General features: G+C 40.6%; 1 protein-coding gene across 1 annotated transcript in view; it reads left to right on the top strand.

Annotated features, from left to right (window-relative positions):
- Positions 1–279: 279 nt before the first annotated feature.
- cfap74 (cilia and flagella associated protein 74) overlaps positions 280–22477 on the top strand; it is a gene marked incomplete at both ends in the record, with an annotated part of 55474 nt that continues 33276 nt past the window's right edge. Inside the window, 18 exons of the mRNA XM_083975802.1 lie at positions 280–334; positions 487–550; positions 936–1088; positions 1997–2095; positions 2187–2291; positions 2762–2935; positions 3168–3278; positions 4641–4743; positions 6267–6424; positions 6605–6818; positions 6917–7075; positions 9299–9454; positions 9569–9687; positions 16634–16700; positions 17543–17632; positions 18280–18465; positions 18640–18772; positions 20616–20731. Coding sequence (XP_083831928.1) covers positions 280–334; positions 487–550; positions 936–1088; positions 1997–2095; positions 2187–2291; positions 2762–2935; positions 3168–3278; positions 4641–4743; positions 6267–6424; positions 6605–6818; positions 6917–7075; positions 9299–9454; positions 9569–9687; positions 16634–16700; positions 17543–17632; positions 18280–18465; positions 18640–18772; positions 20616–20731 — 2262 coding nt within the window. The remainder of the gene's footprint in view (positions 335–486; positions 551–935; positions 1089–1996; positions 2096–2186; positions 2292–2761; positions 2936–3167; positions 3279–4640; positions 4744–6266; positions 6425–6604; positions 6819–6916; positions 7076–9298; positions 9455–9568; positions 9688–16633; positions 16701–17542; positions 17633–18279; positions 18466–18639; positions 18773–20615; positions 20732–22477) is intronic.

Genomic DNA, 22477 nt, shown 5'->3' with positions numbered 1-22477 from the left:
TGCACTTCAAATTCAAACATAACGTTCAGTGAAGTTCACTAAGAGCCCGACTTTGAATCGGCATAAATCTTATTTACTGAGAAACACTTTCAAAATGGAAAATGTACTTTTTCAGACGCGAAGGGTGGAGCAGTTAGTGGTAACCTGCTGTTGATGGATTACATATCCGTCGCATTGAGGTGGTTTCCAGCTACTCAGCGAGCACGTTAAACTGAGTGATGTTTGATGATCTGTTATGTGATCATTATTCTCGTTTGGTTTGATTCACAACAAGGTGCAATGGACAAAGAAGAAAGTCCACGTGCTGTGGCGTCAGATAGGTGTGTTTTGCCAGGTGAGTGACAGCCCCTTTTGATATGCCCTATTCACTATAATCCACCATTACTGCAATGAGATACATCAACACAGACATAACTGCGATTTTGCCTTACTGTAAGTTTGGAGAGACTGGAGTAACCCTGTTTAATATGAAGCTCTATATTTCAGATGAAGGCTCAGACCAGGAGCAAGCTCTGCCTGCTGATCTGGAGTGGCTAGAAGAATTGTCTGAGTAGGTATTTTTGCTTTCTGTGAATCATAAAAATATAAAGGTTAATGTACTGATCCTGTTATCTCCCTCTCACTAGGCCTATCTACTGCAGAGCATTACATCACTCTGACTCACCATGTAGTTAGTAAAACAGTACCCCTCAAACTGATTATGTTTTTAACATTTTTGATCTCCCAGTTCGGTGATATAATTGAGTGTGTGTGTGTGTGTGTGTGTGTGTGTGTGTGTGTGTGTGTGTGTGTGTGTGTGTGTGTGTGTGTGTGTGTGTGTGTGTGTGTGTGTGTGTGTGTGTGTGTGTGTGTGTGTGTGTATACAAAATGCATAGTCAGACTTTGTGTTAAATATGCAACCTCTTGTAAAAATATCTTTGTGCATCTGTCCCAAGAGAGGATGACAGTGATGGTGACCTTGTGGTTGCGGCTGATTATGGTAAGAAGAGGAGTTATGCCGAGACAGCACGGATGTTCAAGCTGAGACGAAACCTGGACCAGCTGGACTGCTTTCACCGACAGAAGGAGCACAACGTGCTGAAAGCCAGGTCTGAACCTGGCAAACAACACACTTCTAGAGCCACAGAAGCTCCTTAACCTATATAGACTTGAATTAAGTCTGTACATGTAATAGAAAACTTTGTACTTTTCTTGCAGCGCTTATAACAACAAACGAAAGCTTTTGTTTTTCTTTTTTTGTAGCTTTGCCAAGAAAGGAAACACAATTTTCTCCCAGTCTCCTCAGTTTCTTCAGTATCTTTTTCAGTGTTATTCCACTTCCTCATGTCTTTACCTTCTTGCCCTCCTCACACAGAGCCAATCATTTCTGTACCAATTGATTCAGCAATTTGCAGGAAATCATTTCAGCTGAAGGGAGAACATTTCCCATAATGTCCTCTCTCCCCACTTTTCTTCCCTCTTTTTATTTGTCCGCTCTGCGAGCCATTAAGCACCCGATGAACTGTGATGCAGCACCCAGCAAAAACGGCTGTCATTTTCCTTTTAGCACATGGCATCAAAGGTCAGCGTGGAGTTGTGCTGCGCTCTGATCAAACATGAGTTTAATGGAACCGAAGCACACCTGGCTTTTAACCAATCTGCAGCTTTTACTGTAGCATGTGCCATGATTTTCTTTTTATGACTGTCCCCCAACCCAGTCACAGATTGTTGTGTTGCACACCATTAGCAAACAGAACACTGGGCAATTCAAAGGTGTGTGTGTGTCCACTGTCAGCTTTCCAATATCTTCATTAGACTGCCATAGCGGACAGAATTACCATCCTTTTATTGCAATGGCCACAACGAAATCTATAAACTTGCAACTTCAGAGCACAATGCACTTTATCAGCCTTGAAAATATACCCTTTATTTTATTTTATTTTATTTGGAGTATTTCTCTATATCAACACTGACTTGTCTGTTTTACCTGGTGTTTTTTATTTTTTCATTTTTGCAGAGAAGAACTCAAACTCTGTCGTCAGAATATTCAGAGTTTGGTGGAGCAGAGGGATGATTTGGAGACGGAGATAGAGCAACAGATTGCAGCAGACAACAGGTGAGTCCAAAACACGGACTGGTCTCAACTTTATATTGATAAATATATGAGATATTTCTAATTTACATTCTTTGTTTATCTTATTCTGCAGTGTGGCAGTGTTTCGTCTGCGAGCCCAGCACAAGCATCTGTGTCAAAAGCTGCAGAGTGAAGAGGAGTTGGAAGGCCACGGCCACACCGAGCTCAAGCAGCTAGAGTGAGGAGCATGGTTTGATTGTGAAGTCTTGTTCTGACAGGCATTAGGTTTGCATGAAAACCGTGACCCCCTCATTTATTTTAATAGGATCAATGCATTAACACAGCAACAGAGCAAAGATAGAAGATCATCTGGCAAAACTGATGAACTGCACTGGTCTGTCTAATAATTTGATCTGCGATAAAAATTTGGCTTTTTATAATATCAGACTAATGATCAGTCAAGTATTGTGCGGGACAATTTAGTGTAATCTGTAAAATATGTGAAGAATCCTGTGCTTATTTCTCAGACCAGCTGATACAGTTGATTGATTAAAAGTGAATAATAAAAAAACCAAACTCTCTCTCTATATATACGTATGTAGCTTCTTACCTCTTTTGAGTCAAATACATTATTTACACCATCTCTATGTCTTTCGCTCCTTTTTCTGTCTACATCCATGGTGTTGTGTCTGTTTCCTTGCTCCTCAGGCTGGAGCTGAGTGAGGTGGAGGTGGAGCTTGGCAGGTACTCCTCGCTTCGGCAGGAGGTGCAGGAGGAGGAGCAGGTCTTCCAGGTCCTGAAGGCCCAGAAGACGGTTACAAGGCTGCGGCAGGAGAGGAAAGCAGGCCAGAACCTGAAGCTCAAGATGCAGCAGCTGAGAGAGTAGGGGAAATTTACATCCTCTTCATCTACACTGACATTTTCTGCTGCACTTTTACAATTTTATAACTGAGTTTCCACTACACAAACAAGTGAAACACCTATTATAGACACAGTGAATGGTTATTAGTTTTTGATTTTTGCAGAAGCTGTTGTGGAGAAGCTGTATGTGTTGAGTGACGGGTCGTGTAAAGAATGACATTTATTTGAGTGTCTGTGATTTGTGTTCTTGTAGTAAACAAGCAGCTGCGATGAAGAAAGAGGAGAGTGAGAGTCAGAAGAGAACTGAAGAGCGCCAGGCAAACCACAAGAAAGCTGCCAAGTACTTGAAAGAGACCAATAAAAGGTAATCAGCTTTAAAGCCAGCAAACAGAGCTCAGAGTAGAACAAGAGCATGAGGAGTCTCAGAGGACCTGTGGGAAAGTTGACATACGTATGTATGCCACTGATATCTCTCTCACACTGGAGAAATGTGTTAAAAGCAGAGCTGAAATTCATTCAGTGATGATCGAGCTATAACTGAGCAGTAGCAGTTAATCATGACACTTCCTGAAAATCTCTTAGTTATATCTGTTATGTCCAGTGTCGGGGTGGCCAGGACACAGCTTGAGTAACCCATCTTCTCTAAGGCCCAAGTAGCCATAGATAACTAATTAGTAATCAATTAACTTTATTTACAAAGTAATTTTCAATAAGAAGAGATGAACACCAACATACCTGCCCAAATGTAACAAAACCAAAATACATAAACAAACAAAACCAGAGGAAAGGGTCAAAAAGATAAAGACAGTTCACCTCAACCAATGCTCAAAATACAACAAGGCTGTTGACATGACACATAGTACGTGGACAGGATGACTGCGCTATCTTGGTTACTCATGTCAGGTGGACATTTGACAGGAGCCAATCAGCTGTGGCCGCCGATGCTGCACACCAATCACTGTCTCGTATTGGCACGCAACTGTTACATACACTCACCCACGCACATGTCACGTCACGACACCTTTAAAGCTTCAGCGAAAAACATAACAAAAAGCACAATATGGTCACAGTTGTAACACATTTAGACTTTTTAAAGCAAAAATTTGGTAAATGGACTCTGGTCACCAAAGGTCCAACTGAAGATCTTACAGAATTAAGGCTTTTTCTTCTTGTCAGAAATCCATACAAGGACCTACTTAAGTCATCATCAGCAACTTACCAAAGAGCAGTTTTCTATTTATAAAACAGGACACTATATTTTGATGAACATTTTTTGTGCTCCAAGAACTGACAGACAGCCTATTAACAGCCAATTATAAGACGATGTGTCTCCATATTTTGAGTCCCAAGATTGTTCCTTTGTGTCTTTTTATGTGTGTTATATTCTTCAGTTCCTCCACTTTCTGATAATTTCTGCATAAGTCTGCATACATTTTGTTTCCCAAAAAATGTTATTCTGGGATTTGTCATTCAAATAGAGGTTTGTCCAAATGTGTTAATTTCTTCACCTGTCTTTCTTCCAGCTTCCTGGTCATCACTTTAGGTTCATACCATATACTTATAGTAGTTGCAATGTTGCAGAGCTGAGGGATCTGGTTTTAGAGAGAGAGTTATCAGCCATGTTTAGTTCCTTTGTTTTCAAGCAGTAACAGCAGTTTTGTTTTTCTGTCATACTAGTTTATATTAGACCATTACTGATGTTTCTGATTGTTCCCGTTTTGTTCAGGATACGTCAGCGAGAGGCTGAGAAGGAGCAACAGAACAGGGAGTTACTGGAAAAGAGGATGCAAGCTGTCACATCACTGAAATCTAACATAGCAGCTGCACAAGTAAGAAACAGCAGTAATGCTGCAGAATAATAATGGTGTTGTTTAAGCTCTGGTTATTAACTTCATCTGTTATACAAATAGAACACTATAAGATAATTTCTAAGTGTATACATGAATATCCTTTTAAGCATAAACCATACTTGCTGATGCATTATATACTCAAAAAGCTTTAGAGATGAAGTGATACAGCTTATCTAATTAGTGCTCAGACATCATAAAGGCAATGTAAGCACATTACGAGTGCACTATGCACACGTGTAAATGCATATTTAAATGTATGTAGAAAACTTGATGTAATTGTAAATGTGGAGATGAGACAGTGCATTTCAAGCAGTAGCATCACTATAATGTCCTTCTTCCTATAGGAGCACTTTGTAAACATATCATAATAATTATCAGTTGAAGTTAGTAAAAGACCTGTTAAATATCGGCTATCTAATCAGTAACATGCATTATGATTGTTCATGTCTTGTAGTTACAGATGCAGTGTATGTTTTATTCACTTTTGAGACAAATCTGATCACAAGCCATCTGATCTTTGATAAGGTTTTTGGTTGTAGATGTTTCCTTGCAAAAAGTGTTTGAAACCCACAACCAAAATAGTCTCTCATTCTGTCACACTGTTACTGCCAGATAAAATTATAATGAAGATAACTTAACTTATTCATCTTTTTGCTGGGAACCCCCAGGACCCCCCTCAACAACTCCTGTAGGTCCCTGAACCACTGTTGCAATTTATTTTGTGCCGTTGGGCTAAGATGTTTTATAGATTCCTGCAGGAGTCACAAAGAAAACTGCATCTGAGCTCAACATTTCGTTTATATAAGATAACAACAGAGATGAATCATTTGTGAAGACAAAATATTTCTCACCCATGACACATGCCTGTGGTCTGTGTAGTTTATACGGTATGAATACCAGTGCCTCTAATCAATCGATCAATCAAATGTTATTTGTATGAACCTTTCATAAAGGTTGGTGCAGTTCAAAGTGCTTCAGTTGGATAAGGTACAAAGAAATAGAACTGAAGGAAGCCCAGAATAAGATACAATAGATTTAAAGGGCAATATTACCAAACAAAAACATGGGACAATTATTAATGAAATATTAAGTGAATAAAATTAACTAACTAACTTGGCAGATGTGGAAATTTGGACAAAATGTAATTTTTTTTTTTACATTTACTTACTGTTATACGTTGTACATTTTTACACTACATGTTATCAAGACCCAGATTCTTTCATTCCAACCATAGAGAGACTTAATTCATGTTTGACAGAGGTAAATTCACCTCTGGACTGTGTCTGCTGTTGACAGTATGACGTGCTTGTCAGTATGATCTTGCAGTGTTAGTCATTATCATGCTTATTGCTCTATTTAAGATCCAACCATTCAACAGGTACATTTCATGTTTTAGGAGAAAATATTCTTGTTGCATTAAATACTTGTAGTTCAGATAATCAGTTGCACAAGGCTGCCTGAAGTCTGTGTATATTGTTATTGATATTCTGTTGTTTGTTTAGGAAAGTTTACAGGTCCGACAGAGCAGAACCAAAGCAAATGCCCAAGAGAAAGAGCAGCAACAGAGACAGATGAGAGAATCCCTGCAGGCCCAAGGCATCAACACGATCAAGCACCTGCACCAACGGGAACATCTAGAGAAGATAAAACAAAACAAAGAGTGCGTCCTCTCCTCTTCTTTCCTCTCCTCTGCTTTCCTTTCCTCTCCACTCCTCTCCCACATACATGTCCTCCACTCCCACTCCATGCAGCAGTGTGTGGGTGTTTTCTCTCGCTGTGCGCTGAGGAATATATGACCCCATTTCAGCATAATGCAGTGCTGTTGATTTGCCCTTCTCAGGGAATTCGAAGAGAGGAGGAAGTCAAACAAGGTGGCGATCGTGGCAAAACTCCTTCAGGAGGAACAGCTGGCGAGGAGCAGAAAGACGCACCAGGCGAAGCTGCCTAAACTCCCAGCCACTGACAAGTTACAATCTCTGGGGAGGGCAAGAGAGAAGCTCCTGCACCACCCGGATCCCAACCCCCCACCTGCCACGGAGGAGAGAGCAACATTCGTGAGTGGTTCTCAACATCAGAGCTGCCACGCGTGAAATGACAGTGTAAGAAGTTCCGGAGCAATTACAACCCAGTGTGTGTTTGTGTGTTTCTCCAGCAGTTACGGGAGTTGAGTGACATCAGCAGCTCATCGTCGTCCTCCTCGTCTGATGCAGAGGACCCAGAGGAGACCGTGCAGCAGGGGGTGGACTACCAGAGCCTCGCTGACAGCTTGGCTGAGCCTGAGTTCTCAGGGCTTTGGGACCAGAACTATGAGGTGCACTACAATAACAGCAACAAGCAAATCCCTGCAAGATGCTAAAATTAAACAGTCATAAATCATGTCTCATTCACAGCAGGCACATCGTTTTTCTACGGATGTGCTCATTGCATATTTTTGAGTGCATGAATTTCCCACCTAAAGCAAGATTTATAAATAATAGAACTCAAAGGCAGTATTTCCTTTATCTGAAATAGCTGCAGAGCAGTTTTATCAGGAACAACAAAGATGATCCAACTGATTTAATCAGCTGGTTGAAACTTGGGGGTGGGGTTAAGGTAATCTGGCAAGAGAAGTGGATAAAACACTGTTTCAGTTCCCAGTAGCTGCACCTCCAGCTTGTTAGTGTGTTCTAGTAAACACAGCTGTCAGGTTGCAGATGCAAAGAAAGTGAGGGATTATATTACTGTTCCTATGCTAGAGATTTTTACTAGTTGGTGGGGGAACATGAACGTAGGGGGTGTTGGATCTGTATAATGACGCTACACATGCTCTGCTCAGGGTGAAGCAGGTAGAAAAGAGGTAGAAAAACCTCGACAGGCCAGCAAGCATGTGCTGAGGGAAAGCAATACATTACATATGAAAGTGACAGTACTGAAAAAATTAGTCACTTTTCTTATCAAATGACAAAGTGTTTCACAGAACAAAGAAACCAGATGAAACAGAAGGTCAAGGAAACTGATCACAGTGAAAAAATAGAACAGCATAAGTAAAAAATATATCACATATCAAGTTATCAACATCGTGCAAAAGCATCCGATGAGATGTGAAGAGAGGCAATGAAATAAGTAAAAACAATAATTAAAATGATAATTTAATATCAATGTAAATAATATACAAGTTAGAAATAACCAGTGGTTGAGACTGAAAAATGCATTTTAAGAAGAGATTTAAAGGACCTGAAAGTTAATCTGAGGTCCAGAGTGTGGGGCCTCTTGTAGTAAACGTCCGGTCACGTGTCGTCACAGACCTTGGGGTGACCTACAGGCGTCCTTCGACAGAAACATGTTAAAGTCATGTATGAAGTAAAAATAACAAATATTCAGATATGAGAATGTGTTGTTTTGGTCTTGTTTGAATTGTTGTTAATGTAACTTTTGGGGGGTTTGGTTTTATGAATGTCACATCAAAACATAACAAAGGTTATCTAAATGCACATTTCCCGTAGACTTAGAAACATTCTATTTCTAATTTTCTGACATCTTACTGACTTAAAAGAAATGATTGATTCATTAAAAAACGATTAACAAAAATCAATGATAACTGCAGTAACAGAAGTATGGAGTTGGTACAAGCTTCCCTCTGCCAATAAGGGCGTACTGATAGAGAGAGATCGGTGAGATCATTTCTACTATCAATATGAAATCAATCAAACTCCATCATATTGATCCTATCAGTGATCCTGAGTCAGACAACAGTGACAAACCACAGTTCAGATTTTTCTTGAATCCAGAGATAGTGCCTTGCTCAGTGGCCACTGCTCCATGGCAGTTTCAGATAGAGGAAGGAGTGTCTGTGGCTCGCTGCCATAGAGGTGAGTTGTCTCTCTGTCTCATCCAGCCTCATTCACACTTGAAATGTGGGACGACAGGCATCACTTCTCATTGTGCTGGTGCCTTTGAGGCCTGAGAGCGAGATACATCTCCGTGCTCCGAGCCAGCGACAAGTCAAGTGGAAGTGATCTCTCCGAACGTACACATCATACTGATGCTCTCATGAAAGGCTACTTCTCAACACACTAATGGCTACTGCAGTAGATGAGCACAGCAACGTAACAACACTAATAAGATGATTTATTCACTTCAAGTGTTTTACATTAGAGAGAAAAAATAGAGCAGAGGTAAAAAAACAAAAACAAAGTAAAACAGTTTCAGATGTAGATAGATTTAACATTTTTAAAACTCTAAACACAGGTGCTACGGTTTATTACATACAACTTCATGAAATTATTTTTCATGTTTTTACACTTGATAAGGTATGGTGCGTGTTTACATTTACTTTTACTTAGATGGAGAAAATTACACATTTTTTATTCACACATGAGAAAGAGAAAAGGGTTACCAGACATACTATCAAAATACTTGTGATCAACCTCTCCTATCTTTCCTGTGTCTGTATCTTTTCTATTTTAATATAATGAGATATTTTTATGGTTGTCAATTTTGAGTTGAATTATAGGTTGTTTCGTTTTAGTGAACTTTGCAGTTTCTTCTCCAGAAGGTCCTGAATGACAAGACTTCAATGGTGCTGACTGAGGGGATGCAGGAGGAACCTGCAGCGATCAGTGGAAAAATCATCCCACCTGCTGGAAGAGGCCATGGAAAAGGCTTGAGAGGGTCTCCATTCAGCAGCAAACCAGAGGTCATCATTTTCAAGGTACCACTCCACTGACAAGACTAATGAAGTGATTAAATTATGAGTCGTGCGCCTTTAAAGCTGGATTTTAAAACTAATGCAATGTTATAAAATATTTCAAATGGTCTGTTTTAGGACTTTGATGTGGGGAAAGTGTATAAGAAGAAAGTTGTCCTGACTAACATCAGCTACACCACAAACCACTGCAGGCTTCTGGGGATCTCTTCGCAGCTGAAGGATTTTATCTCCATCAGGTTAGATTTGTGTGTAAACAGTTAAATAACTGACCATGTTGTGAAATGCAAAGGAACCTGAAATCCAGGTAAACCATTTATTGGTGCATACAACATGCATTCCACTTCCTTTCACTTTTTTTCACTTAGGCCTTTGTGTTCCTTTCGGAACATGAGCCATTGTTAAGTTTCCACCCTCTGGGGTTTCTTACTCTTCATCAATGTTTCTGTAATCATTTGAATCCACTTCACAGATGATTGGCCTGTGAGTTTCACCATTGCCCTATTGGCCAGCTTGACCTGTTTCCACCTCTCACGACGGGGACGTTAGGGTTGGACTTTGAGAGGCAGGGTTAGGGATGCATTCCACGTCCTATGTGTGAAATATTTAGAAGGAAACATTCAGTTATGTTTTATATTTTGAGTTCTACACCATAGACACCATCGTGACCAAGAAGATGAGGCTGTTTTCTGACTCATGTGGGTCATTATGTGGATAATTATATGTTCATTTAAATTCGTTCCAACTTGACCTTTTGAGAAAAGGCCTACAGCCTTCATAGATGCACAGGGCCAACACTAAGGAAACCAAAAATAAATCAAGGAAAAGTCCAACCAAACCAAGTAACCAATGAGAAGAAAAAAACTGACTGCTTAAGGCACCTATATTTGTGCGTGAGCCACTACCTCGATTGAGACAACCAAGAAATTGGCCTGGAGGCTTTCAGGAGCACACAAAAGGATCATTGTTCGAACTGTCCCTTTAAAGTGGCTGCGTTATTTCGTCATATTCCATCCGAGTTAAAAATGAATCTATCTGGTATTTATGTTACAGGTGTAAAGAGACACAGATACAGATAACAACAAGATACAGCATTGTACACAGTTGTTCCTTCATGGTTTTGCTATTCTAATGATCTGTTGTATGTAAAATAATGTTGTCAAGGGAATATTGTGACAACGGTAGAGCTGGACATGTTTACACTGACAAACATTACAGCTGCTACGAAGCCACTGTCGGTTGAACTGCCTCAATTATCACATGGAAACATCTGCTGGTGCATGACCACTTTAGGCATGTAATGAAACCACTTCTTGTCATTTTAAAAGACGATGGAGTGGACGTGAAAGCAGAGCTTGTCCTCCCACATATGGACGCCAGCTTAGATCACCACGCTCACAGCTCCTCTTATGAGACTCCGCTCTGTGAGTCAGTATCTCTCTTCTCTCTCTGAGCCTGCCAGCAGCCTACAGGCCGAGCAGAGACGCATTGTTCTCCAGGTCACTCGCTGTGTATCACTTTCCCATCAGCTTCCCCCTCCATGACTTGACGTGGTCTCTTCATCTCTCCTCTTTCTGCCTGACTGAGTGAAGAGTCTCCCAGGCTACAGCAGGGTCAGTTGGAAAAACTACCGATGCTGTTCTCGAGCCTTCGTGCTGGACCACTTGTCTGAACATATCATATTCCAGTCCTCTATTCTTAACTCACATGCAGCAAACAAGCACTTTCCTACCAAAACGGGTGAATGCACACATACTGTATACTGTGCATTATACCCTCTCACTCTCTTCTGTGTCCCTGTGTCACTGAAACACTGTCCAGTCAGTCACTCTTCAGCTTTATCATCACTATACATATTTTATTTGTAGTTTCTCATGGTTTAACTCCTGAAAACACAATTCAAAATCACATTATTTCTGATAGTCACAACAGGTGGCTGTTGTTTTATTACCATAAATGAATTAGTACTCATTTGGTTTCCTTCTGCATGTCTTTGTCTTTTCACTTATTATTGACATAGATTGGAGGATATGTAATTTTAAGTACTGTATCTGTGTCGCTTCAAAAAATACAAAATCAGTTTTATTTACAAATTAAAGGCAAAATCATTAGCTATAAAACACATCCCTACTCTGTTCAGTACATCAGTGATAGTCTCAAATGGTCTGGTTGAACCCTATGGTGTTCTGATCAACCATAATGATTATTAGTCATGCTATTTGAGGTTTATCTGCCAAAACCCAGACATTTCAGTTTCTCTTCAGCTCATGAAATTTGTGAAGTGAAGAATCTGAATACAGCAGATGGTAGATAATTATTTGATGACGTCAGGGGCAGACAAAATAACTTAAACTACTCTAGGTATTTGGAAGATAAGAACGTGTTTTTTTTTTTGGTTTGTTTTATTTGGGGGCGGGGTTTCATTGAAATGGTGCAGGATTCTCAGTGCTGCCACCACAGGCCAGAGTGTGTAAAAGAAGAATAAATTACAAGTATTGCTGTAGTAGAGCTTTAAAGTAAACATCCCACAACACCTTTGATTATATATGATATGTCCTGACTTGAATAGGAAAAAAAACAACTTTTGTAGTGTTTGTAGTTTCGGTTTTTGTTTCAGTACCCACACCTTCTTGTCATAAGCCAATTATGTAACAATAAAAATAAAATGTACAAGTACTAAGTCACTCTAATTTCTGAGTTCAGGGAGATCTGAGTGTGTGATGTAAAATTAAGTCCTGCATCAGGCCTAACAGTGGCTAATTTTCTGACATGACCTTTTTCTGCATGAGCTACTGTACTATCACATTGTTTTGGCAGTTCACTTATGATCATTCCTTTAAAGTAACTGACTAAAGAATATCAAATATGTGGGCAATTTTCAATGTGCTATTATCCTGTAACCACTGGTTATTGCCACACTTCCACATATTACATTCAGCCACTGAAACTGCAACAGCATCACTAGCAAACTCATGAAGGAATGACCTAATCTGGAGTGAGGAAACATGAAGTTTGTGTCCACACATGTTGACAAATTCACCTGTCTCTGCTACAGTGCCGGTCACACACCCTCCTCTTACTATTCCGCGTCTGCTGTGTGTAAAAAGCTGCTGGTTGTTCACACTTAAAAAACCGACAATATTGAGATCAGTCGTGACGACTCCAAAGCCTCCATGGCTCGCCCAGCTGAACATCAAACACAGCAGGAGAGAGAAACGTGAACCACAAACACACTGGGCTTTTTCACACCAGCCCATAGTTCCCTGAACGCCCCCTGAATTTCTAAAAATGGCTCCCCCCTTCCCCCCCTTCTGTGTAGGTGCACTTGTGCCAGAATGGGCTCTGCTGTATCTATTCACCAGTGGGACAAAAAACAAAAAAGCAAAACAAAAAGCCCGGGCTTGCCAGACTTGGTGAAAAGCCATTGTATAGAAGCTGTGTTTTTGCAATTAGAGCAATTAGTGTCACTTCCTAGCATGTATTGGAAATGACTGTCTGAGAGGAAGACACCCCTCTGTGATCTGCATGTTCCCGAGATGAGTGGTGAGACAAAGCTGGAGACTGTAGCCGAGCGGGTGGTACTCTCCAAAATCTGAGGGTGCAATCACACACAGATTGTTTCATTTGGGCCAAATCCTGCCCGGAGGAGAGTCAGTGTTTTATTTTGCTTCCTGTCTGTGTGGATCTGAGTAAGACGAGGTTCCTGTGCCTGCTAGATTCAGAGCTTTCAGATTCACAGGGGCTCTAGTAGTTTCGTGGCGTGGCTGCAGTGCAAGTTTCGCCCAGCGCAGCACGGCACACGGTCAGTTTGGCAGTTTGGTAGACCGAGGTGCGCCGAGATGGGTGTGGCGGCACAGCAGGGGGAGGTGTCACAGATTCAGCTTGGTGCAGTGCCGAAAGCCCGCCAGCTCCAACCTGGTCTACTCTCGGTGCAAGGCGGAGTGCAGCCGGTGCAGTGGTAGTTTGGCTGATCTGCGCAGGTTTCCACAGTTTCAGGCACATTTAAATGCAATAACTAATCACAACAACCACTATTTAATGCAACTAATGGAATCAACGCGTAAATTTATATCTATTTCGATTGTCCCGTCACATCTGATGTCAGATCAAAGGCGGTTGGCACATGTAATGGAAACTCAACCTGACTGAATTAACACAGATTAAAATGTGATGCAAACTAACAAGTTCACGTCTCTCTCAGCCAACCACAAACAGCCTCGGCATCAGAGTGAATATACTGTATATTCGGCATCTCTCATCTCAGAAAATTAAGAGAGAGAGAGACGCTCTGCAATGAGTCCTTTATGCACAGCTGCTTCTGATTTCATCCCCGTTATGCATGGTATTTGTTTATGTTGTGATCTGTGCACACTACTCATCTTTGTTACACGGGGTATTGGTACTAAATGTGAGCGTCCTTATTAGTGGAAAAACGGTGTGTTTTTTGGTTTTTTGTTTTTTCACACTGGGCAACGCAGGGCAAATCTGATTAACAATAACTTCCTCCCAGACTACTTCTGCTCAGTCCGTGGAGGTCTTTTCGTGTTACCATATATTCGGCCACTGTGAGCTTGGACCTCCCGGACCAAAACATCAGTTTCCTCCTATAGACTGCGCCTGGTCTACGAAACTAGAGCCCACAGTCTGTACAAACTTCCACTGATTTTTAAATGGAGGTCAAATTTCATCTTCTAGCTAAAGTGGTCTGACAGCTTTTTGATTTGTCTGAAGGCTTGACAGGCACGTGGATACATACCAGTGTTGTAGCCATGTCCTGTTGAAACCAGCCGGCTAAAGATAGTTGCTGAAGGCCTTTTCATATTCTCAAGTGCATGAAATTTATCTCACTGTCTGACATCAGAAAACCCATGCTACACTTAACTCTGCTTCTTTTATTCATCTTCTCTGCGAGTCTATCTAACACCCCATAAAAAAATAATCAAATATGAGTTACATCAGTCAAAACCGTATTTGGGCTTTAAATCCTGTGATTGAGACGTTTATTTCTAATTACATCAATTGTCAAGCGTCTTCATTGTGCCCATAAAAACTATGAAGTCATGGCTTTCAAATGGTTCCTTAACAAACAGAGCTCTGCAGTATGATGCAGCCACTGCATGTAAACAGAACAAGGTGAGTACAAGATTATACTGTATAATATTCACAGACGTTGTGAGAGTTTTGATGCTTCACAGTAGATTGTGTGTTTTAGCTCTGTTGAACTGAACAATGAATTGTGAATGTTATTGATTCACTGTAGGAGAAGCCAATGGGGAGAAACCAGAATGTATAATAGAACACAGTAGTACTGTACAGTGCTCTGCGATGGATATACTGTACTGTATGGCCTCATTTGCAGCACTTTATATAGGGCTGTAAGCTTTTTCGAACACTGCCTCGCATGCATTTAATCCCAAGTGAACTGCTCTATTTTTCCTCATGTCTTCTCATTCCACCTGTGTTGAAGCTGAGAGAGATGAATGGTACCAATCAGGATGGAAGTTAGCCAAGAAAAAAAAAATCAAAAGTACAATTTGACATTTATAGTTATCACCAGAATTACTTGGACCATCATACATGTCCAGGTCACAGTGGTGAACTAGACGGCAGCTTCAGTCTAGTTTTCCGCCCAACAGCTGCACCAGCAACTTAAAACAACTGGCTTTGACTGAACCTAATACTCCCAATACCCAGTGGTGTTGATAACAGTGGTCACAGGCTGTTAATTATGAGTTTTTCTGTTTTGTTTTTTTTTTCATTTACAAGGGCTTTATAGTGGCCCGATTGCTCTTCAGTGTTTTTGATCTGGAAAGTTAAAAGGCGTTGAAGGTAGATGTTTATATTAAAGCTCCATACATTATAAAGGTACATGTCCATGTGTAGTGTGATGTAGTGAAGTAGGAATATGTTTCATGTTGGGGTAGATATGTTGTTGTTGTAGATATACAGGGAGAACTGAATACTCTAAAATATAATACGGAATTGCAGCTATCATGCAACTTTCTCTGTTTTTTAGAAATAGAGAAATATTTTTTTGGGCACAGTTGTTCAGTTCCAGTGTGAGGCTTCTTGGGGGCCATTTCTAATGTCAGTGTTTGATGGACATCGGAGAGCCGGCGTTGCTAGGAGACACGCTGTCAGTTTTTCGCAGTATGCTGGGCTAGAGCACCTCATAACCAGAGAAGAAAAACCATTGTGTTTCTTTTTTTTATTTTTTACAGAGTTTGAAAAGTTGATGGGAATAAAAACAAAACAAAAACAAACTGGTTTTAACTGGTATGACGCTGTTCTATTTTGGACACTGGGTTTTCATCTTGTGCTTCTCTCACCTTGGCACAGAAGATACCTCATTATCTGTGCATGACAAGCACAGCTGCATGATTAATCTTTTTAACAGTGTAAAGAAAGATACCAGTAATACAATCTAAATAAAGCAATGTTTTGCATCTCTTATATTGTGTAATTGTTGCTGCTTCCTAATTATGCTCATGGTTGTATGCTTCTAACTTCTTGTTTATGTATTGGATTTTGAGAATCCTCTCTGCTTCTCTGGCCGCCTTCCATGTTGGTATTGATTGGGCCTCTTCTTGTGTCTCTGGAAGGGCGTCGTGTTATCCAGATCCTCGGGGCGGCATTAGCATCAACACAAACATGTGCTGTGAGATACACATGTTGCTTTGAAACAGCTCACAGTGCTCGTGTTTCTTAAGGTTCCTGGAAGGGTATACAGCAGGTTATAATAAGATTTAGCTGTGAAATGAATACCAGACTGTTGTGTTCCACGCTCCAGCATTTTCATATGGAACAATAGCTTTTTTCCTCTTTTTGTTTTCTGAGCTTGAGCATCAAGTCGATTTTTGTTCGTTACACTCATCTACGACACTCTCAGGAGATCCATTATATATCAGATTTTTATCTGAAGCCGCTGATGTGTTTTTTGTTTCCTGTGCATCTTCAAAATCATCATGTTTCCTTTGAGTCTTGTGTTGCTGCTTTACATGTGAAGGCATGCAACGAATCACACTCTAAGCACCAACACACAAACAACCTTTTACATTCTTTTTTCATCACCAGAAACAAATTAACTGTTTTAGTCTGAGCAATGTTACCTTTCTGTTGTCTGTGTAAAATCCTGCTGAACAAGTACAGGAGCAACGCTGTGACTCCCTGTGCTTTGTGTTTCAGCTTTGAGCCTCCACGTTCTTTGTCTGCTGGGATGTCCTGTGACATGCAGGCTGTTTTCCAACCAATGGTTAGTTGCATCACTGCTCCTATTACACCTACACCTACACTACATGCTACAGCCAATACATTTCACACAGTCGCAATTCAGGTATTAACATCTATACATTAGGAAACTCCTTGTGCTTCCAAAAGCACTTTGCATTTGCACTGATAAAAAATGTCATAAAGGATTATACAAATTGTACATTGTTTAATTCAATACACTTAGCAGTTATTTTCTTTTATTAATTATGATGTTATTGTATTGTGTATAGTGTTGTTTGTGAACATGTTTCCTTAATTTTATGTAATTTTATGTGAAACAAGGGACAACAAGAGGACTAATTTCCTTTTGGGGACAATAAAGTTTACTCTAGTTAACTCTAATAGTAATAAGTGCCAAACACGAAGTGGTTTTCAGAACATAACTTATGAAGACCAACAAAGTTTGAATGGGGAGGAGGTCATGCTGAATGAATAGGTCAAACACAGGCAACTGGGGTTTGTTGTTGACTACGATGTGCAACATAAACCACACGTCAGGAAACTCTTCTCCAACATGAGCTGTCTAAGTGGTTCAGGACCACCCTGGATACAATATCATCTGCCTGATATGTCAGTGGTTTGATGCCTTTTGAGCATATAAGAAGGTGAAATTTGCATTGCATTATGAGGGATGGTAATTTGTGTAAACAACTTACAAATTGCTTCTTATGAGAAAAGTCAAATGTTGTTGCGTCTTGCTTTTGTCTTAGAATCAAACGTGTGACCTTTAACCTGCTGTCAAACCTTCATTCTGAACAAAATGCCAGGAAAGCCGTATAACACTGTGATGAGGCAACACATTGTTCCCTTATCTGATCCCTGCAGATCAATGAGGACCTGGAAGGAGAGATCCAGTTTGCATCAGCAGGAGGTCCTTTCTCTGTGCCGGTCAGATGCACCATAAAGAAATGTGATGTGAGTAGAGGACATTACTGGACATTACAAATGTCTCAATTCTGTCCGTCTTGAAAGGAACTATCAATGTTACCTGGGTTTAGCGGCCAGTAAAGTTGTAAGATTAGGTTGCTTTAGTTTTTTTATGCTTTATTTCAGGGTAAAAATCTTGCAAGTATATACATTTCTCCATAAAAGATTTAAACGGAGCAGACAATCCTAACATGTTACAATAATACAAAATAGGCACTATGAAAGCAATGAAATGAAGACAATAAATCCCTTAAAAGAACAAAAAAAGATTTTATCACTCCTACCTGGGGTCACATTTAATGAAAGGCCTGACAAGCATAAAAAGGTATTCATCAATTTGATTTTCAAAGAATGTAAGAAGAACAATGATCCTTTCAAAAAAGTTGTGAAACTTAACTAACTTAAAGAATTTACATTTGTTTATAAGGTCCAACTTTGTTCTCCATTATAAAACCTAATTTGATATCACTATGTATCAGGGTTGGGTATCCAGATTATTAACCAAAGCTATTATTGCAGTAATTATGGGAACAACACAATCCCAATATAACAGTCTATTTACACTCTGTAATTAATGCACATTTGTATCAATGTATGCAGATGATAACTGCCGCTTTTGTATATCCTGTCTCTAGCTGGTGATCGACAGCCAGTTCATCAACTTCGGTTCACACGTGGTCGGCCAGACCATTTCACAGAGTATCACCTTGACCAACAAGGGTGCACTGGCCACCCAATTCAGCCTGGACACCGCTGCAAAGCCCAGTCCAGACAGAAGCCATGTCCAGTCAGCATCTCAGGACTCTGCCCACACAAGCCAGGTAAGACTGTCGGTCTGTTTCACTGATGGAGAAAGTTTTACAGTTACAGACTTACAGTTACAGGGTGACTAGAATGTGTAGTTATTACCTGGTCTGAACATCATTGACCTCATCAGTCATATGAAGAAACTTTCATAAAAATGTAAATAATGCGCATGTGTTGTTGGCTGACAGGAGATGAGCAGTCAAAACGCAATATGTGACAGTGAGAAGAGCTGCGCTTCCACGGCCGGCAGAGAAATCCAACCGCAGCAAGAAGAGAGTCAGGAGCTCTCCGAGGCTTCGCAGCACCGCAAACCAGATGAAGGTATTAAAACCAGTTTATACCCTGATCTGGAGTCCTGCTAATCTGAACCTGAACTGGTACCTGCACCTTTAAGACCCCAGCTATCTGAACCTGACTGCTACTGACAAGTCTGGTCCCATCTCTTTCCCACCTTCTTGTCATCACACATTAGCTTTACTAAAAGAACTCAGTACTCATCCTAACACAAACTTGTTCCCCACAAAATATGTTTATACAAAACTAATTTACTCACCCACATATTTCAAGGTCCTTTGGTCATGATGAAGGTTATATTGCCTCTCTGGCAGATTGTTTTCTAATCATCAGTCTTTTCTTATGAAGGTTCATTCATTGATTCACCACTTGACCACTTGGGTTGAAACAGAAATATCTCAACATCTATTGAATGTATTGTCATGAATGACATTCGTGCTTTGCGGATGATAATCTCCTGGCTTTCCCTTGTACATCACAACAAGGTTTACAGGTTTGATTTTTTGGGGGTGGGGCTTTTTCACCTTTAATCGATAGTATAGTCGAGAGAGAGACGGGAAATGGGAGGCAGTTTGGATTCGATACAGGGCCGACTGCAGTGAGGACTATAGCCTCAACTGAGCTAAACGACACCCCACAGGTTTGATTTTTGAGTCAAATGTGTCAACAACTATGAGATGGATTATCATGAAATTATGCACACATATGCATCCCATAACTATTGATTTAGTCTAATTACAGTATGAGGTAAAATTTTCAATTTGTCTAATTCTAACCAAACATCTACAAACTGATGACATTTCCATCAGCCTCATGTTTGTGCTAAGTGCTAAAACACTAAACCCCCAAACTACAACATTTCCCATAAGGCCATGCTACCACATCAACATTATTTATTTATCTGTTTATTTGTCAGGGACAATACATGTTCGCATTGTTACATGTATTTAATGCAAGCAATGCAATGGACAAAGTCATAGTTAATTTGCAGTCCTTTAGGATTTGCAGGCTTTTAGGAAGCAATGCACTTGATACAACTCTATAATAAAGACATAGACATAAACGGATAATTGAAGCAGACTCATAGAGGAACAGTGAGGCAGATATTAGCATATAGCTGTGTATAAATTCAGTATAGCTTTAGACTGTGGGTCTTGTTTGATGATATTTCAGAGCTCTCTACAACAACAGGTGAACCTCTGCAGACTAGTTGTATTTGACATGTATTTATAGGTAACAGTGTTTCCTGAACAGTCACAGACAAACAGAGCGAACAACGATTTCCCCATTGTGTTTGATTTTCCTCATCTTTATGTTTTTGTTAGGACATTTGAAAGAACACACTCTCTCTCTCTAACACACACACACACACAATAAGCAGAGGGTTCACCTTGCTCTCACAGCTGGTGACGACGAGGCTTCTTCTCTTTTATGTTCGCTCAGATCTGAAGTCCTCATCGCTGCACTCAGCACTTTCCTCTGCTGATGCTTTGATAAGCCACTCAGTGTTTTACTTCTGCTCTGCTGCCTTCGGAAAAACTCTGTCGAAGTAGCTCTTTCTACTTTATTACATCTGCCATTGTTAAGAGAGGTTGTTCTTGGCCCACAGGCTGCTGATGCTACTGTTTGGACTGAAGCTTACAGTATCTGACACTTGATGCCTGTGTTTGTTTAGTTTTTTTACAGCTACAAGCCACATCAGATTTAGCATCTTTACATGAAACTGTTAGGTGTCTGCTCATCCCTTTCTTATGTTTACAATCTATCTGAAGTGTGCACTCACGCTGCCAACAGGAGGGAGTTAACTGATTATGGTATGACACCAGCGAAAATGACGAGTCTATGAGTTTACTGTGTGCCTATGTGACAGTGTCGGAGGCTCCAGCTGCAGCTCCAGAGGATGTTCCTCAGGCTTGTGTGTCCACGGATGCAGAGGTCCAGGTAGAGAGGAGTCCCTCAGACAACAACGACATAAGTGTAGGAAATGTAAGTATTGGAAGATACTGTGATTCCTTATGTACGTCCCATAGTAACACTGATGCTGTCAGCCGTAGTGATGAAATCTGTTTTAGTCCAGCATATGTTTAAAGCCAGTAGTGTGTCTCAAATCGCACACTTCTCTCAGTGCACTGCTTTACAGTACACTGTAAAGCAGTGCACTGCCTTGTGCAGTGCACTAATTTCGACAGGTTAGTACCGTCTCAAATCAAACACTGCTGCTGCGCACTTACCGGAAATGGCTCGGCAGCTGCTTCTTCTATTTTTTAAATTCTGATTGCAACCATAGCAACCGGCCGTTGGAGCTCTATCGCCGACACTTGACAGCGCCTTTTCCCGATCAAAACGAGCTATTAATTTGTGTATTATTGTGTTATTTTCAATGTCGACGACATTGAAAATGAGGGCAACCTCAATGTCTCTCGAGAATAAATAAAGGTTATAATAATAATTATAATAATAATAATAGTGTTGTTGTTGTGCTGTTATTAGTGTTTTTTAAAGACATTTACGGCAGTGTCAGCTCCGTCGCTGCTCAAAGCAACCGCTGCCGTTTGAAAAGTAGTGACGTGCTTCCGCTACGTCACTAAGATGGCGGCCGTTAAGTGTGGAAAGTATCCATCGATCCACACTCAATTTTCTGGCCGTTTGAGTGCGCCAATTGAGTGCGCATAGCGCACTACATTTTCGCGCACTGCTCAGTGTGAACGCACTTATGCACTCAAAATATTAAGTGTAAGTGCACAAGTGCGCGATTTGGGACACACCACAGGAAAGAAACAGCCTATGGGCTCTATGCACAGCTCCACCACTTCCTGAATTTAAGGCAGGTCCTTCATTTCCTGTCTTACATTATTGGACACACTGATTAATCCAGGTGTGTCTGAGTAGTCACAATGGTCAGACACACCTGGATTAATCAGTTTGTCCAATAATGTAAGACAGGAAATGAAGGACCTGCCTTAAATTCAGGAAGTGGTGGAGCTATGCATAGAGCCCATTGTTTGTCACTATGCAAGAAACAAGAAAACCTCTGTGTTCTCCCTGTGTCTGCCTGGGTTCTTTTATGTATTGTCCACCTTCTTCCCACTGTCCAGAGACATGCACACTGGACACTATGCCAGGAGGCTAGAATACTTAATGCTAAACTAACAGTACATATTTAGAATTATATGTAAATCATGTGATATTGACGTTATAATAAACCCCCTAAAGTTCCTTATTTTCAAACAGATAGCTGTCCTCGCAACATCTTAAGTCAGAAAGCATTGAACTAAAGCGCCCCAGGTCTGTCACTTTTTTTTTTCTTTTTTTTCATCACCAGAAACACTTATGTTGTGTTTTGAGTTTTTGCAGCACATCTTTTCTTAATTTGTGTCTTTGCATGTGTTTTCTTAAGTTGCCACAGTAGTGCCCTCCCTCCTGAGAGCATGAAACTGAATATTCATATGTAGAGATCTGCAAAACTGAAGGCATAAAGTCCATGGGTTGATTCCCTTTCTTTTTTCTTCCCTTCTCTGTGTTTGTAGCCATGCTAGCAGCACGACTATAGGGATGTTGGTGTACGACTCTGCTCAGTCTGTTCTGTCTCATCAGAGACACCTGCTCTGGCTCTGATGAGACAATTGTCTCTCTGAAGATGCCCATGACTCTCTGTGTTTTTGCACGGATGCTGTTTGTGCCTCGTGGCCCATGTGAAGTTGTGGTGTTGTTCAGGGTACATTAGGTCTCTCT

The sequence above is a fragment of the Trachurus trachurus genome (assembly GCF_905171665.1).
Source record: "Trachurus trachurus genome assembly, chromosome: 7".
In the NCBI taxonomy this organism is placed as follows: domain Eukaryota; kingdom Metazoa; phylum Chordata; class Actinopteri; order Carangiformes; family Carangidae; genus Trachurus; species Trachurus trachurus.
Note: the sequence above shows the minus strand (reverse complement) of the source record. Positions and strands in the feature narration are given on the sequence as shown.